This window comes from Emys orbicularis, chromosome 8, assembly GCF_028017835.1.
Source record: "Emys orbicularis isolate rEmyOrb1 chromosome 8, rEmyOrb1.hap1, whole genome shotgun sequence".
In the NCBI taxonomy this organism is placed as follows: domain Eukaryota; kingdom Metazoa; phylum Chordata; order Testudines; family Emydidae; genus Emys; species Emys orbicularis.
Genome location: NC_088690.1, coordinates 104,479,386 through 104,497,758, shown reverse-complemented (window position 1 = coordinate 104,497,758; position 18,373 = coordinate 104,479,386). Strand labels below are relative to the sequence as shown.

Here is an 18,373-nt window from a genome sequence, read left to right as displayed (position 1 = left end):
GGGAATCACACCCCCAGCTTGAAGTTTAAATGTATCCTTAGACTTGAATTTGTCCTCATGTGCTTGGCTCACATTTCTTCCCCTTCCCACTCTTCTCTGGTTGGCTGCGGCCATCTAACCAACCAGCGGTAGCTGCATTTCAGCGATCCTTTCCGTATACGGACACTGATCCTAGAAACAAGGATGAGAGTGTCTGTGACTCTACACATGTGAGTTGTCCTGTTCGTACTACTTGCATGCGCAAGTGTTTGCAGGAGCTGGGCCATAATCTGTAAAGCATTGGGGATCCTTCAGGACAGAGCTTGCTATAGTAACATAAATTATTGCTATCTTTAAATTCAATTATGCTTGATTCAACAACACTGAAAAAGCATAAACTTTCCTTTCCCTCTTATCCTCATTTTCAGCATCAAACAGAGTTCCCAGTCACCTGATGAAGCTGAAGATAAGGAGAAGGACCAGCGCACGGTAACAGTCAATCCTTCTCACATGGGAAAGGCATTCAAGGTCATGAATGAATTACGGAGGTACTTTTTCCACGTAACATGCATCATCTTTGGTTTATCAGACACATGCTGATCAGAACAGAAGGTCATTTGGGGCACTTTAAAAAATATTCTGTGTATTTGCTTCAGCACAAAAGGAGGGTGTTAGCAAAACAGTAGGAAGAGGCAGCCAAAGTGTAGACACTATAGAGCACTGCTATTCCCACCCACACACCTGTCTACCTCTTTGTCAAAAAGAAGCCAGCTGTGTCTCAAAAAACATTTTCAGAGCCATATCTGCCATTTACAAACAATAATTGGTTTAAAGTTTCCTGCTACTTACAGCAAATCCACACACACACTATATTTTCAACAGAGCAAACGGCTTGAAGACCAATAATAGAACATTACAGATACGAGGACACCTACACGTAATTACAGAGCAAGGATTGCTAAAGTAGAATTCTCATTCTCTTTGACTCACTGTCACTCAATCTCAGCTTTGCACTGCAAAGTAAAAAAAAAAATCACACCACCCACAAGCCAATTTAAAAACTTCACACTGCTCAAAGAACTCCAGCACATCTTCGATCAAGTGTGTGTATGTGTGGGGGAGAGGAGAATTGTTACTTTAAATGGACTTTAAAAAAAAAAAAAAATCTAGTTCTTTAAAAGAGACCTATAGGTGTGTCAGCCATTTAGTGGTAGTGGATGACATTCAGCTTGTTTCTGGAGTCTGCCATCTTCCCTTGAAGCAGGTTGAAATTCAGTGAGCATTTGACTTTCATTTATATGCGACTTATTTGAGTCCTTAGCCTGCCAAACGGTATCTTTGGTTTGTGACACTATTATTCTGTTTTATTTATTTAATGTGAAAAATGTGTATGTAACACACACACTCTCTCTCTCTCTCTCTCTCTCTCTCTCTCTCTCTCTCTCTCTCTCTCTCTCTCTCTCTTCCCTCCCCTCTGCCCCTCCCTTTGAGGGGTTGAATAGGTTGACACTTCTAAAATACACATTCTCCAATAAGGAGAAGGACTGGAATCCTCCCCCTCTGTGGCAGATACCACTATGCTTGGGCTGGGGGATAGCTCAGTGGTTTGAGCATTGGCCTGCTAATCCCAGGGTTGAGAGTTCAATCCTTGAGGGGGCCACTTAGGGATCTGGGGCAAAATCAGCACTTGGTCCTGCTAGTGAAGGCAGGGGGCTGGACTTGATGACCTTTCAGGGTCCCTTCTAGTTCTATGAGATAGGTATATCTCCAGATTTCTCTGTTATAAATATATATATGAAGTATCCTTCCCGTCTCTCAATTCTGTGATGCTGAGTGCGTTTCCTTTTCAGTCTCCCTCTGCTGACGCAGGGATCAGGAGACCTGAATGCAGGTGCTTGTGCAGCAGAGCACCAGGCTGCCGTGGTTATGTTGAAAATCCAGTATTGTATTCCTTTAATTGAAGTGCGCTGGAGGCCCTAGCAGTGCTGCTCTCTTGGGTTCCATGTTTTGCTAGATCCTGTATGTTACTCTGCTGACTGTAGAAGGTTAGATTTGCCCTTAAGCACCTGCTTTTCAGACTGCATCTTTGCATGCTCCTTAGCACTGCTTTCTCTCAGCTCTTGCTGCTGTTCTGGAGTCTGCAATCCAGATGTTTGTATGGTGCACTGCTTTGAACCAGCACTCAGTAATACTGTCAGACAGCCTGTGGAAATGGTTACCTTGAATAACAGTGATTTAATTCCTATTTATCTAGTAATCCCTTTCAGAAAGTCTAGATTTAAACTCTCTGAGGGGTAGTGAGACCTCTAACCTATTTGCTAGGGGTTAGTTGCTTGGCACATTCATCTTCTAAATGGAAATGGAAATCTCATTTGCATGAAATGCACTTTTTAGATGATAGGATCCCAGAGAGGGACTAAACTGGGTTCCTTCCTGATAGACTGAAGTGAACGATCTCCAAAGCCTGCATTGTGTATTGCTCACATAAAAGCTGCCTTTACCATCACCATTCCATCAAAGCTGGCGTAAACATGGAACACGCAGTCTCTTATCTGTTTCTAGGTGTTGTCTTTCCTGCATGTTTCCAGCTCAATCTTCAGTGTTTTGGGAGTCGTTTTATTAGGTATCACAAAATGCAGGGGACATACCTAGTCTGTTAGAAGGCTAAGTGTGTGTTTTTTATTTGATATGGGGTTTTCTAAAGCAAAAGCGCAATAAGCTGTATAGAAGAGAAAGTGACATTTGGATTTGTAGACCGATCTTTTTTCCTAGTGTGACCCCTTCAATGAGCACCCTTATTCTGCGTTTAGATGCTCAAGTAGGGACCAGGTATTTTATGATAATACTGAGCACTTACAATATACAAACATCAATTAACAAATCCTCAAAAGAGAGAACTGTGATGGAGATAAAAATGGGCACGGATTCATGAAAAACTTACCCAAAGCCACGCAGTGAGTGAGTGGCAGAACTGGGGCTAGAACTTGGAAGTTTTTGGACTCCCAACCCCATGCTGACTTGTGCGTTAAACTCCGTCATCAAGGTGAATAGCAGACTCCAGTGAATGAGTGCACTTTGTGGTGATGCTTGTGAGAATGACGTGAGGAACCCTTTGTGTGCCATTCAGACCTAAGGAACACGCTTTGTTGTTCATGTGCTGTAGCATCAAACCTTCTCTTTCTACCAGCCCTGTTGTGTCATGTGGGAAAGGAAGGAACTCTCTCCCTTTTTATCCCACCTCCCTCCCAAGGCTGTGAAGAGATTAAAGCTGCAGCATCCCCTACTGGTGCTACGTCCTTGCTTTATGGGGAAAAGTGGGTGGCAGATTGATCTAGTGGCAGTGCTGCTAGGTGGCTCCTTTGTCCCTTTCCTAGGCCATTCTATGGGGGGAGATGGAGGCAATCTGAACTTTGGGGTTCAGAACCCTGTGGCCAGCCTCCCAAATCCTTCCTTTTGTGGAACAGAATGTGTCCAGTTCTATTTCAGGCAGGGATCTCTGCAGCTTGGGATGGGAGTAGGATATGCTCCATAAAGAAAAGTTGACAGAGGCTGGTTGTTTCTTTGTGTTTCAACCTTCCACTGAGACTCCAGCAGTTGTCAGGTCTTGCTGGATGATTCAGGTCACTTGTTTGTGACGTAGGAACTCTGCTCATTTTTCCCAAGGGTATTTACAGAGGTCCCTTTGCATGGCCAGATGTTCTGAAACCATGTTGTCTTCTCTGGTATTTTCCAGCAAGCGGCTCCTCTGTGACGTGGTGATTGTTGCCGAAGCCATTGAGATGGAAGCCCATCGCATTGTCCTAGCAGCCTGCAGCCCCTATTTTTGTGCAATGTTTACAGGTACTTTTCTGTCTCCAAACAAAGTTCTGTGCTTGAGTGTGCCCTGCAGATTCCAAGACGCACACTGCCATGTCTTCACGATAGACCTGCTGCAGATGGGGTGGGCTTGGGGCTGTATGGAGGTCTTTTCCTGGAAGAGAAGAAATGTAGTGAAGTCCCTAGCTGCTTATACCAATGAATGTGCTTGAAAAATCTCTTGGCTAAATCCCCCTTGGACAGGGGACCGTGTCTTGTGCAGGTTTGAGGACACTGGCAGCACTTGGTAAAAATTGGATGCTACCGTGTGTGTCCCTCAGGTCGGAGATCTGTGCAGTGTGGGACACAGAAGGAATTGTATGTGGGTTGGCAGATAGCTTTTGAAGTGAGATGTTTGACTTTTCTAGACCAGAATTTGGGGTGTTAAAGTATGTTTGTTTATTTATTTATATCAAACATTTATACAGTGCTGTAAATTTGCATGGTACATCGCACGCACGTCCTCCCACAAAAGTCCCTGTCTCGGAGCTTACAGTCCAAAGGCCTTGTCCTACAAACACTTGAACACAAAGGATGGAGATGTTCCGAAGTGTTGGACATTGGTTTAATTCTGTTCCCGCTGAAGCGAATGATAGAAGTCTTGTTGACTCCGATGGCAATACTCATACCAAGGCTTTGGAAACCCCATCCGTGATTACAGGATTATAATTCAAAGTGATCTAGACAAACTGGAGAAATGGTCTGAAGTAACTAAGATGAAATTCAATAAGGACAAAAAGAAAAGTACCTCTACCCCGATATAACGCAACCCGATATAACACGAATTCTGATATAACACGGTAAAGCAGTGCTCCGGGGGGCGGGGCTGTGCACTCTGGCGGATCAAAGCAAGTTCGATATAACGCGGTGTCACCTATAATGCGGTAAGATTTTTTTTTTGGCTCCCGCGGACAGCGTTATATCGCGGTAGAGGTGTACTCCACTTAGGAAGGAACAATCAGTTGCGCGCACACAAAATGGGAAATGACTGCCTCGGAGGGAGTACTGCAGAAAGGGATCTGGGGGTCATTGTGGACCACAAGCTAAATGAGTCAACAGTGTAACGTTGCAAAAAAAGCCAACGTCATTCTGGGATGTATTAGCAGGAGTGTTGTAAGCAAAACACGAGAAGTAATTCTTCCGCTCTACTCCGTGCTGATTAGGCCTCAGCTGGAGCATTGTGTCCAGTTCTGGGCGCTGCATTTCAGGAAGGATGTGGACAAATTGGAGGAAGTCCAGAGAAGAGCAACAAAAATGATTAAAGGTCTAGAAAACATGACCTATGAGGGAAGATTGAAAAATTGGGTTTGTTTAGTTTGGAGAAGAGGAGACTGAGCGGGGACCTGGTAACAGTTTTCAAGTACGCAAAAGGTTGTTACAAGGAGGAGGGTGAAAAATTGTTCTCGTTAACCTCTGAGGATAGGACAAGAAGCAATGGGCTTAAATTGCAGCAAGGGAGGTTTAGGTTGGACGTTAGGAAAAACTTCCTAACGGTCAGGGTGGTTAAGCCCTGGAATAAATTGCCTAGGGAGGTTGTGGAATCTCCATCATTGGAGATTTTTAAGAGCAAGTTGGGCAAACACCTGTTAGGGATGGTCTAGATAATACTTAGTCCCGCCATGAGTGCAGGGGACTGGACTAGATGATCTTTTGAGGTCCCTTCCAGTTCTATGATTCTATATAAGCAAAACTACATGCAAGCTTCAGCGTTGGCAAGATTAGGTCTTATGTTAAGGCAAAAAGGTCAAGAGCGGAAAAAGTCTCTGAGGACAGGGATGGAATATTTTCACAACACCTAACTCAACTGAAGACTCAGCCTGTTAGCTCAGCTAGAAGACACCTGCACTGCAGTACCCTCTCTGTTCCCAAGCCCCTTGGCCATGCATATTGAATTTCCATTGGCAAAACTTTGCTCCCACCTGAAAATCATCTCTGTGCCTCCAACAGATCAGTTATATCCCAAACAATTCTTCCCCTCTTCAAATAATTCCAATCAGTACTGCCACCCCACCCAACTCTACCTCTTTGCAGGGCTCTGCAGCTGCTGACTCTCCTGTTGCTGTCCTGAGTACATAGGAGACCTTTGACTTCCCCCTCCACCTGGGCCATCTGCTCTTTGCTCCTCTTCTTAAAGGAGCAGCTACCAGGAGGCCACATTGTTCCCTCACTCGCCTTCCCTTCCAGAAAAAGAACCAACAAACCCAAATACCCAGTAATCAAACAAATTGGATTTTAAGGTCCTCTGAACGAGTTTTGTGATAACGCATTGGGCTGAAGTCAAGCTATGTGGGAAACCCAGTTTTGGGAACGTTCTGTGATGCTCCTTGAGTTGTGGTCACCAAAGCGTTGGAGGAGGGTCAAAAGAGAGCTGGGAGCTACTGTTTTGTGTCTCTACATGGATGCTCCCCCCCTTTAAAAGGTGCTTAAATTGGGCCTCTTTCTGTCAGCTTTATTGGAAGAGTTGAACTCCTTGCTAATCATCTGCGAAAGGTGTTTTCTTTGTCGTGACTTAAAAGCTATAGCAGAGCCAGGCAAAGTTTGTGCCAGAAAGAATATGGTCCTAACTGAATGGGAAAGGGGGAGATGCAAATGTGAGTTCATGTGTTGCGCTTGGTGTTCTGCTGGGATTGCATGCATCAGTGGCTTTTGGGGTGTGGGAAATAGAAGGTGCATTCGCTTAAAAAATAAAATTGATGGTTGACGTTGTGGGATGTACGTCTGTATAAGCAGGAGTGCGTTGATAGGTACTTTGTTTGCCAGGAAGTTTTTTTCTTCGTAAGGCTGAGAAATCTAAGCTATTAAGAAGCTAGAGAGCTGAGACGGTATCTTGGGATTGGATGTTAGCAGTAATAATAATGCCGCTACGTGTAAGGAGCAAAGCAAGAAAGAGTGCGCTGCTCCGAGGTTTGTACTGAGAATATGTGTTACTGTCTGTGGTAGTTATTAACCAGTCAACAAGAGCACAGCCCTGGAGAAGCCTCTGATCGTTAGAGGTCATGTCTGCCTGAAACCAGCCATCATGATTAACGGGCCTTAATAAGGGCAGGTAGGCTCTGTTGCTGTTCCTGTACTGGAATTCTGTGGGGCCCAGTAATGCTCAGATCTGAAAGTTAAACAGTAACCATCTAACCACAATCATGTGACTTTTTTTTGTAAACTACCTTTGGCTATAGTTATAACGATTACTATTTGCTGCTGCTCTGGTTGTAAAACAAGTTGAGCGCTAGGTCACTATCAGGCCTCTCCTGTTTAGGGCTGGCTGATCCCATATTTAAGTTCTGAGGCTCCCTATTGCAAGGTCAGAAGTACTTCTCTGTACCTCCACATTGTTTCACTTTGTGGAGCGTGACCCTTTACAATAATAAGCTGAATAGTCTTCATGTTCTTTGTGTTACTGCTCAGAGATGAAACTTGACAGCAGTGGGGAAACCGAGTTCTTGTATTTATCCACAGGACCCACGCAGCAGTAGTGAGCTGTTTGTGAAAGCCTCTAGTATGTGTCATGCTTGGCCTGAAAGGGACCTCTTCCAGGGCAGAGAAAGTTCACTCAAGGAGAAAAATCCTATGGCCATGCCCATGAGGAAGGTGCTCATTGGGTTAGCTGGTAGAAAAGAAGACACTGGACAAGCAGGATCCAAACGTAGACCATCCATTCATTACCTATGTGCTATCATCCCATTGCTGTTCAGCAACTCTCAATCAGTGTAGACCTGTACTGGATTTGAACCAATGACCTTGAGATGAAGGACTCCCTATGCCAGTGCCTTTAGCCAGCTGATCTCTTCTAGTTATGTATTGTTTAAAACCAAGACTTTGAAGCTCTGGAATAAGCAGGCACATCGCCCACAGAAGGTCATGAGACTTACCCTTGCTAACTCCAGATCTGAATTTGGAGCAGTGTTCCTAAACTGATTGCTTTCCCTTCATTATTTTTTAAAAGCACTTCCCATGGAGGTTTGATGGTTTTGTTTTGTTCTGCAAGGATGGTCATTATAATGTACAACATTATAAAATAAAACAAAACCAGATCCACTCCCATAATGACTGCAAAAGCTGCAGTGATGTGATTGGAATGTTTGGGACCGTTACTGTAGAGTGATTGTGTGTTTTTGGAAGCACAGAAGCAGTCAGCAGCAATCCAGATCTTCTCTTCAGATCTTCGGCATCACTTCAGAATCTGCTCTCCTCTTTTGTGTGTGACAGGGCTGCTGTTGTGTTCTCTGACATGCTTGTGTATTCTCCTCACAGGCAATTTGAACAGATCCTTGGTTTAAAAAAAACAACAAAAAAGAGCTATGAACCAGACAGTGTCCATGTGGAGCACAAGAAATACGGCACAGGACGGCCTGCAGTGCTCTGTGAACAAGGCAATATCAAAGATGGGAGAGAAGAACTGACTAGCCCCCTGAGTTAATGCAGGCTAGAAAGAGCAATGGCATTGCAGTATATAGACACAGTAATGTGTATTGAGGCAGTATGCAAGGTATACATATGAAGTGCTTGCAGATGTGAGAGCAGTGGTTGCAAAGTCTAATCAGCAGCAAAAGGCAGCATGGTCCAGTGGGTAGAGCACAGGACTGGGAATCAGGAACACAACCCAGGTCTCCTGGCTTTGACCCTGACCTGTTGCGTGACCGTAGGCAAGTCACTTCCTGTCTTTCCCCTCCTACCTTTGGGTACGTCTATACTTACTTCCTGGTCCGGATGTAAGCGATTGATCTTCTGGGATCGATTTATCGCGTCTTGTCTAGACGCGATAAATAGATCCCGGATCGATCCCGGAAGTGCTTGCCGTCAACACCGGTACTCCAGCTCAATGAGAGGAGTACGCGGCATCGACGGGGGAGCCTGCCTGCCGCGTCTGGACCCGCGGTAAGTTCAAACTAAGGTACTTCGAATTCAGCTACGTTATTAACGTAGCTGAATTTGCGTACCTTAGTTCGAAGTGGGGGGTTAGTGTGGACCAGGCCTTTGTCTTGTCTATTTCAATTCTTTGGAGCAGGGCTTGGCTAATGTGCACACTGCCTAGCACAGGGGGGCCCTGCTATCCATTGTTGTCTGTAGATATAGTGCGAATACAAATAATTAATAACAGTGCTTTAAATTAAGACGTGAAGCAAGCAAGGCTTGATTCTGGTTTGTCAAAGACCTTAGGTTTTTTTTGAAAGGGTGTATGGGATGAGTTGAATTAATTCATCCAGTCATTCCAACACCTCCAAAGATGCCTTAGGATATGCTATATTTGTACTGAATATGCGTGCTTGGGCTTGGATGGAAGCATTTATCACCCACTCCTATTATCTTGCTAACTTCCCTCCCTCCTTCCCTTTCAGCTCATAGTGTCATGTTCTTCCTGGCTGGGAAGAATAAAAGGCATGTGAAAAGTGGTGCCTTCTGACCAGTGGAACAGGTTGGAGTGACCTACTGGAGTGTGGAGGGGAGGGGGTAGATGGTGTCGCTGCAGCTCTACTTGCCCGGGCTATGGAGCTGAGCATAATGATCTAGAGATCTAGCAGAATGCAAACTGCAGAGGTAGCAGCTTGTGGGTGGGCGTGTGAGCCCACACGATATTTATTTTCGTTGGATGTGTCCTATGAGTGCCACAAAGGGAGATGATGTTCTCAGATCCGTCTCTGAGTTATTCGTGTATTGATCTCTGCATAAGTGCCTCTGACTCTGTCCTCTACCCCCCCCTTTTTTTTAATAAACATATCCGTGTCTGTACTGAGTCTTTTGCTTGCTCTGAAGCACAGATAAAGGTTGTTACCATAGCACCTGGGAGACTTTTATGGACCATTCTGTAATATCCTTTGTTCAGGACCCTTCCTTCAGCTGGGGAGAACTCTTTTTTTTTTTTTTTTTTTTTTTAATCCCACCTGCTTTGAATACCAACACGGATTTGATTTGACTTCACAGATGTCGGTCTTTTGCTTGTAAAGATGTCTTGGGTTCCTTTACATGACCTTTATTATTGCGGGTTTTTTTAATTCATTCAGTTCAACGCAAGACTTTATTGGTTTTACTTAGGGACCAGGTCCTGCTCATCTTACTCACACACAGTGTAGTTCATGTCACTTGTGTGAATAAGGCCAGAGCTAGGTGTAGTTCCCAGTGTCAGGACTTTGTTGAAACTTGGTTGCCTTTCTGTGTCTGTCTCATCCCATGCCACGTGCTGTGCTCTTAGCATATGGAGCTCTGTCATGTCAAAGATGACTTGAACATTTCCTTTACATGCAGCCTGTAACTGTTTTTCCACAGAGAATGAGTATAGAACTATTCCTCGGAATCCCACAGCAGCAGCGCTGAGTGACTGAATTTCTCAGTGTAGTGATTATTCGTATCCCGGCACAAGATTTGACATTTGTTCAATTTTGCCTAAATTAATTGTTTTCTTCTATTGTTTTACTTCTGCAGCTGGAATTTGCTTTTCTTCCCTGGCTTCTCAAAATGCTGATGATAAAACTTGGAGGTGTAATGTCCCTTTCTGTAACTGATCCTTAAAGGTGGCCTCAGGGATCCTTTCTTGCAACACGCACAGTATTCTTTTGTTACTGAAATAAATATACTCACTCACTCTGTTTCTAATCAAGCTCAAAGTCAGCTACACTGGGGTATGCACGCGTAGGCTGTTGAGCAGACACAGGTTTGGTTTACCTCCAATGGAGTCTCTTATTGTTTGCCACCTTTTTTTTAAGTTAACCTTAGATTTCCTTTGGCCTGTCCCTCCGGATATGACTGTCCCTTGGCCCAAAAAAAAATGCTAGCGAAGGAGTGGTGGTTTCTGCAGAGATTTTTCATAGTTTCCCAGTTTGTGGGAAGAGACCCTCAGGAGATTCACCCATAATTAGTTCTTATAGCCTATCAAAGGAAAACTTCTTTGTCACCTTCTGTGCTTAGCCCTATATGAGAGCAGTTAATTGTGTCCTATTGTTTTCTCATATACATTTGAGCTTGGGTGAATCTCAGGAAGTTCTCTTCAAGCACCCAGCTCATGGGGAAATGTATTTGAACCAGGCCAATCTCTTCAGTCTGCAGAACTGTGCTGGAAGCCTCAGGAGAAGAGGCTGCTGGAAGACTACCCCGTTCTAGGCATGCTATTCTTGGGGTACATCTCCCCCATTGCAGTTCTTGGGCTGTGAAACTGCGCACACACCCTGAGTCTCTCTCGTTGCCTCATGATATCACCCTCTGATGTTTAGAAGGTGGCACTAATGTCCAGTCATCCTGGACCTGCAGGGATAGTGATTGGGTTCAGGGGTTTCAATATGTTTTTTAATTAGGGGTGGAGGGAGAGTTTCCACTGGGCATAAGGGGAATCGAAGTGGAGGGGAGGAGAAAAGCAAACAAACATTGAATGCCGATTTGAATTGAATTTCAGGAGACATGACTGAAAGTAAAGCAAAGAAGATTGAAATAAAAGACGTTGATGGGCAAACACTGAGTAAGCTGATTGATTACATCTACACAGCTGAAATAGAGGTCACGGAAGAGAACGTGCAGGTAAGCTGGGCTCAATACCTCCTGGAAACTGAAGGGGGAAAAAAACCTTCATGGCTTAAATCACAGACCGAGGAACCATCAGCGTAACTGATGCCTGCAGGCTACACTAAATGAAGAGCAGAGTGTGACGCATGCTACCTTTCTTTTCTGTATTGTTTTGAGGCACTTTACTGCTTTTTTCCCCGCACATAAGTCATGTTACATTTAGTCTTCATTTCATGTTCCTGTTATAAGACTAGAGAGACAAGGTGGGTGAGGTAATCTCTTTTACTGGACCCACTTCTGTTGGTCAGAGAGAAGCTTATGAGTTTACATGCTTGACTCTCTCACCAACAGAAGTGGGTCCAGAGATTACCCACCCACCTTATCTCTCTAATATCCTGGAACCGATATGGCTACAACACCACTGCATATAATAAAACTAGGCATTTGCCTTTCAAGAAGCCATGCTAACTTGTTGGGTCAGTCTATTGGTCAAGATACGCTAAAACAAGCGTAAGTGGGATGGTGGTTCTTAAGTTCCCAATAGAAAACTCCTGTGGTGGTTAGTTTTTAGTTCTTATGGGTAGTCATTTGGGTTGTGTGAAGCTTTGTGTAGAATGCAAATTTACAGCTAAAATTAGAGCTTGCATAGACCCTTCCAGTTCCTCTTTCCTTCCTTTGTATTCTGTGTAGACTTGAAGTTCTTTGGGGAAAGGACATTGGGTCTGGTTCTACTCTCACACTGGTATAAATCAGGCATATCTTGTAAGGAGTTATGCCAGTGTTAATTGTATGGGGGAGCAGATTTGGGCTCCTTTATACCAGTCTGTAAAGCATTTAGTACCCTGTTGGTGCTATACAGATGATAAAGAATACTAGTTAACCCTCTCCTCCACCCATCTCAGCTATCTTATATGGAACCTGCCAATACAAAATAAGAATTACAGATATATTCAATTTTGGTTATAAAGTCCTATTTTTGGGAGCTATTTGTGAAGAGAAGAGTCACAGATTGATAGAGGTGATCGTGTGGAGTGGGAAATAGGCAAGGGACCATCAAGAGTAGAAAGGAAGTTACTGAATACAAGGAAAGCAAAAACTATTTGGCAGCAGGGGGAAGAGTCATTGACAGGGTGCAGTAGACTAGTATAGTCTGTAGGTAATGCATGATGCTAAGGAGCGGGTATTTTTACTTTTCTCCTGTGTCTGTGTCTGCGTGGAAGATAGTGAAGGTGTCCAATGCCTACATTTGTATTTATGGCAAAAGAGCAGCTGGTGGGAGATGGGTCATTGAATTCTAGAAGGGGTTTTGGGATCTCTGACAGGTTTGGTTTCAATTGTTGTTGCTGCTTGTTTGAAAATGGTAGACTTAGGGCACAGCTAGACTAGAGAGTTTACAGCGGTATAACTGTGCCGCTGTAAGCTCTCTGATGTAGCCACTGTAAGCCAATGGGGGAGAGAGCTCTTCTGTCAGCTTAACTCCTCCAGCCCCCACGAGTGACAGTAGTGATGTCAGTGGGAGAAGCGCTGTGCACACGACGCTTATGTCAGTGTACCGTATGTCGCTCAGAGGGGTGGTTTATTCACACCCCTGGGCGACACAAATTATGCCGGCATAAGCTGCAGTGTAGACCTAGTCTTAGTTTCAACTATCTTCCTTTCATGAATGATTTTGATATTGGACAAGGCATACGCAGTGCATCTCCACAGGATGGAGTGAAAAATGAGCATGAGAGAGCGCTCCGGGAAATACTACAGTGTGTGTTTAAATTGCCTTTATTTGAAAATGCAAGACTAGAGGGAGCAGCAAGAAGCCCTTTACGAAGCTGGCTTCAGGTGATAACGTTCTTGATGCAAGTGAGATGCCCACTAGCTTTGTCCAATCCCTTAGGACTTGGGAAACAAGGGTTTGAATGCTTATTCTGCCACTGACTTCCTGCCTGACCTTGGGCAAATCAGAGTCTCTTGCCTCAGTTCCCCATCTGTAAAATGGGGAAAATAGCACTTTGCTTCTTCACCGGGGTGTTAGGAGGATCAATATGTTAAAGGTTGTGAGGCACTCAGATACAATGTTAATGGGGGGCATGAAAGAGACTTGGATAGCTCCCAAATAATGTGTATTGGGAAATGTTCTCTCTTGAATCTCTAGGAGCTTGTATCTCATGGGACGGGATATGGCTTACACATTGCCAAGACTGGTCTGTCTGTCTTACGGTAAACATCAGGCGGTTCAGATTGTACGTCTCCTCTATCCAAACGCTGGCTCACGGGAACTGAACAGAGGCTAGGGTCTTACTAATAGAACCCAACCACTGCCTTTGCTCTAAAGCTGTGTGGTGGGACTAATAGTTGAAGTAAGAGCCCTATCTATCCTCTTTCAAAGATATATATATATGCAGTCAAACTAGTTCAAACCCAAGTGGACAGAGGCCTAGAAAAGTCCAATAGGAATTGCATGATCTAAATAAAACAAACCCCCAAACAGCATCACCCCCACGTGACTTATTTAAATGTCACCCTGCCCCCTTTTGAAAGCCCAGAATTAAGTTAATACAGGAAACTGCATTAACTTAAAGTGAAACTGATTAGAAACAAAGATGAAACTGACTATTTAGTCTTTCAATATCCAAGTTGATAGTTATGGGAATGTCTTATATAGAATTTAACATAGTTTTATATTGAAACCAATAGGATAGAAATTACTCTTAAACACTCATAGCAATGCATAGAGAATGATCTCCTTCTTTTCCATGATCTTTTTTTTTAACCATTCTACAGAACATAATGAACAGTTCTATTCCTCCCATAGAGCCTGTGATGGCTATAGAAAGGAGATCATTCTTTGTCTTTCTCTTTGCATAGCTATGCGAAGAAGTTCAAACAGCATTAATGATGAAGAGTAAGACTGTTAATGTCTCAGGTATATCTACTAAAAAGAAGTGAGGAATTTTTTTATACTGATTTTTTTCTCCCTCCCCCCACCTCACCGTACATCACACTCCCAATGTTTCTTGCCCCCAGCCATGCCACTCAAAGCGAGTCATTTTAAAATGTAGTGTTCTCTTGACTTGTCTCTTATGCTTGCAGAGTTTACTCCCGTGTTCTCTTTAGTGTATCTGAAATACTGCAGGCTTTAAAAAGCAACAGAGGGTCCTGTGGCACCTTTAAGACTAACAGAAGTATTGGGAGCATAAGCTTTCGTGGGTAAGAACCTCACTTCTTCAGATGCAAGACTTCAGATGCAGGCTTTAATTTCTTTTTCACTCACTGGAATACCCGTATTCTCATGTCCCAAGTTTTGTCTTTCTAGTTGGCCAGCTGTGGATTTCTAAAGGGATTTTGTACAGTTTGACCATGATTTTCAGATTTCCTCAACTGGCGGAAGAAACAATTTCTTGGTACAGTTGGTACCAAGTGGTGCCAAATGTTTTCATTACAGAAGTTACAAGAACTGAGTCAGGTGCTACTGAGTCAGGTAAATAAATGAAACCTAGGATCCTGTCGTGAGGAAAAGGGAAATGAGCAATTGAGCCTAGAAAAGATGTCACTGAAGGTAGCGTCGAGGGAGTGAATATTCCGGCATGTGCCCAGAGTTTGAGCAATGTGCAGCACTTGATGAAATAGGCTGCAATAGATTTTAACAACCACTTATTTGCTATTATGGGCTTAAAGTACAGGAAGTGGAGACATTTGTTGTCCAGGTGATGCTGAATGTTGTGCAGAGCTGCAGTAGATCTTCTGAAGTGTAATAGGCAGTATTCATGGGGTGAAGCTCCATCTTCCAGGGCACGTCTTTTTGTAACTATGCATCATTTAATTGCATGGGATTACCGTAGTAGGGAAGACTCACTTCAAAAGGGCCAAGTGACCCTAAAGTCAGTTCAGGTTTTCTGCATGGTAATTAGTGTGAGGGTTCATGAAGTTCTCCTTGTCACAGGGATCCAGATCCCCCCGGTGGGGAGTAGAGGGAGGCCAGGGAGTCTCACATCTTTCTCTTCCCTGGCTCTATAGAGAATACTTGGGTGTGAGTTACCCTGGCAGGAGCTAGACTCCCTTTGTGCCTTGGAATCGCATCTTCAGGGAGGTGTTTCGGGGCAGTCACAGGCAGCAGACACACTCTCAGAGCAGGTCTCCATGGAGCTGGTGGTCCTGAGATGGTGGACAGGCCCTGGGCCTCTGTGTTAGATGGCATTTTGTCTCTGGTACATCCTCTCAGAATACATGGTCTGGTGTGGAATGCTCATTACAGAGAATGGATAGGGGGGGAAATCCCCATCTGCCATGCAGCAATCTGAGGAAATCCTCACATGGGGTTTCCTCCCTGCTGCCTCTTGCTGTAATGTGGTGTGAGTTTTTGTTCTCTTCCCCCCCCCCCTTATATTGTGTGTGTGTGTGTGTGTGTTTGTAAAAGCTGGCCCTAAGGAATTTGCAGGAACATGTGGTGATTGTGGGTCCAGTTCTGTCCATGGATGCTTGCATACATCTCCTTTTGGCTTCATTGGAAGCTGCAGCTGTGCCTCTGAGCAGAGCCTGCGGCCCAGTGTATTCTAGTTACGTGGCTTGGTAAAACCCTGTAAATCGGGCTGTTCCAGCAGGCTGTTATCATGCCAATTATGTGGATTTCCCAGTTAAGAGAAGACTTCAAATCGTAGCTGAAATTAGTGTCTCCAGTGGCTTTCCATTGCTCTTGTCAAAGCTGCTGGCTCACTAAAGAGTTACAGGGAAACAAAGGCCAGCCGCTGACAAAGGCTCAAAGCCACTTCCCCCGAGTGGAGATAAAGTCAAGGTAGAGAATTAAAGTGCCACCCACCAGGTTTCTGAAGAACCTTGTAATGCTGTGAGCTTGATGAGAGTTCACTTGAACATAAAAGGGCCCAGGAAGGGGAATTGGAGCAGTTCTGCTATGCTGAGACAGCACTAGTTCACTGTGGTGCTGGAACCATTTTTGTAGTGGAGACGCAGAAGGCGGAAACCACGTATTTGGGTGGTTGTTACTACTTCAAGCCAGGGGTTGCGGCCGCACCCTGGTTCCAACTCCTATGGTAGTGCAGATACTTGGAGGGAGACGCAGCTCTGCCAGCCTCATGAGGGCCGGACCAGTGAGGTGCCATTAGCATGGGGCTTCCATAAAAATTGTCCCTCTCAGCCTGTGATAAGTGCCTTGGCCCTGGGGTGCGTATGTTGCAGAGAGGAGGGCGAGGCACAGAAGAAGGGACATGGTTGGGTTCGTGTTTAAACAAAACCGCATTCTCTGCCCCAGAACCAGGGAGGGGTGCAGTGCAGCATTATATTGGGCGCGTGTTCTGGAAATGCTTGTCCTGTGTTTGTTGCACAGTGACCAGCTTGTGTAACCTTGGGTGGGCATGGAATCTCCTCCCCATGGAAACTCTTCTGAAAATACCTCATTCCTGGAGCAATCTGGACTTCACCAAAACCTCCCCGCTCAAATAAATGTTGCTCTTCAAGTGTCTCTGTGAGCTCCAAGGATAGGTAAATCTTCTCTGGCAGGGATGCTGTGGCAGTGCCCAGAGAAGAGGTGACTTCATCAGACGCAGGGATATTACTCCAAAAATCTTCCATTCCATTTGGTTGTGGAAAGTTAATGCAGGATCCCTCCGAGGCCTCCTACAGCACATCACTGGGCAGAGATCCTTAACGGAGCTGCTTAATTACCTGCATGCATCCAAGAAATTACCATCCTAATTGAGCAAGTCATTGTCAATAAGTATCATTAGGATAAACTGGTTCCCTGGGAATGGGCTGATTAAGCTGATTCCACAATTAAACCCTTCCCAGTTAGGTGCAGGATGCTGTGTTTGAGTGCTTCCCTGTGCACTCATTGCATGAGGAACGCGTGTGCGTATGATATTTGTAGAACGAAAAATGTCTGAGAATCCAAGGCATGAGGGCAAATAGCTGGAGCCTCTGCTGCTTTTTAAAAACGATTACAGATAAATGTGGTCTGTAAAATGTAATTAAAAACCTCCCGTAAACTCTGCAGCATTTTGGAGCCTTCAGGGGTTGCACCCTTTTACCCAGCACATCTCTGGCAACACTGGAAACTGTTGTTTTAAAAACAATCTGGGCATACGGGAAAGCCGTGAATGAGGACGTGAGAGTCCTTCAGCATAGTGTTAAGGAAGCCTGATTAAAATCTATGTTCTCCTTGCTACAGGAGATATTCTTGTCCTGCATCTGTTTCTAATGGAGTACCAGAGAGACCGCCTTAATATCCCTCTGCTGTGGTTGTTCAGTTTTAACAGGACCCAAACTGGGGTCCCCCCCAATCCCTTAGAAAGAATTCGAGGCCAGTATCGTCTGATGGAAGATGGACAAGGAACGGAAACTCATGGCACCTAAAAACCGTAGCGTGGGTTTTGCAGTCACAGTCTGATGCGGGAATAGGCTGAGTTGTTGCACGCTCTCCCAGCCGTTTGCCAACAGACACATTTAGCCATTCTACACTATAAAGTTCAGGAAGGAATATTTTGGGGGAGTGAGCAGCTGGAGTTGCCTCCCCCGCACCTTTCATTTCATGTCCACCTGTTTTTTCTCTCTCCTTTTCTCTGGCTGGTCCTCTCCTTGTTTCTCCACACGGAGATGTTACCACATGTCTGTTTGGTTCGTCCCATGCACACCCATATGGAAGCATTTCACCTGCAGTGCTGCTGCAGTATTTCCCCCAGGGAACACATGTAATGGTAAATTCTCAGAATGGAGAGGGGTTACTAGTGGTGTTCCCCAAGGGTCAGTCCTAGGACCAATCCTATTCAACTTATTCATAAATGATCTGGAGAAAGGGGTAAAAAGTGAGGTGGTAAAGTTTGCAGATGACACTAACCTGCTCAAGATAGTTAAGACCAAAGCAGACTGTGAAGAACTTCAAAAAGATCTCACAAAACTAAACGATTGGGCAACAAAATGGCAAATGCAATTTAATGTGGATAAATGTAAAGTAATGCACATTGGAAAAAATAACCCCAACTATACATACAATATGATGGGGGGGCTAATTTAGTTACAACAAATCAGAAAAAAGATCTTGGAGTCATCGTGG

At 44.5% G+C, this 18,373-nt stretch overlaps 1 protein-coding gene across 1 annotated transcript in view; it reads left to right on the top strand.

The window, feature by feature from the left end:
* Nucleotides 1-458: 458 nt before the first annotated feature.
* The window catches only part of KLHL3 (kelch like family member 3), a 52,474-nt gene continuing 34,559 nt past the window's right edge, over nt 459-18,373 (top strand). Inside the window, exons 1-3 of the mRNA XM_065409416.1 lie at nt 459-527; nt 3,713-3,819; nt 11,213-11,334. Coding sequence (XP_065265488.1) covers nt 490-527; nt 3,713-3,819; nt 11,213-11,334 — 267 coding nt within the window. The 5' untranslated portion in view covers nt 459-489. The remainder of the gene's footprint in view (nt 528-3,712; nt 3,820-11,212; nt 11,335-18,373) is intronic.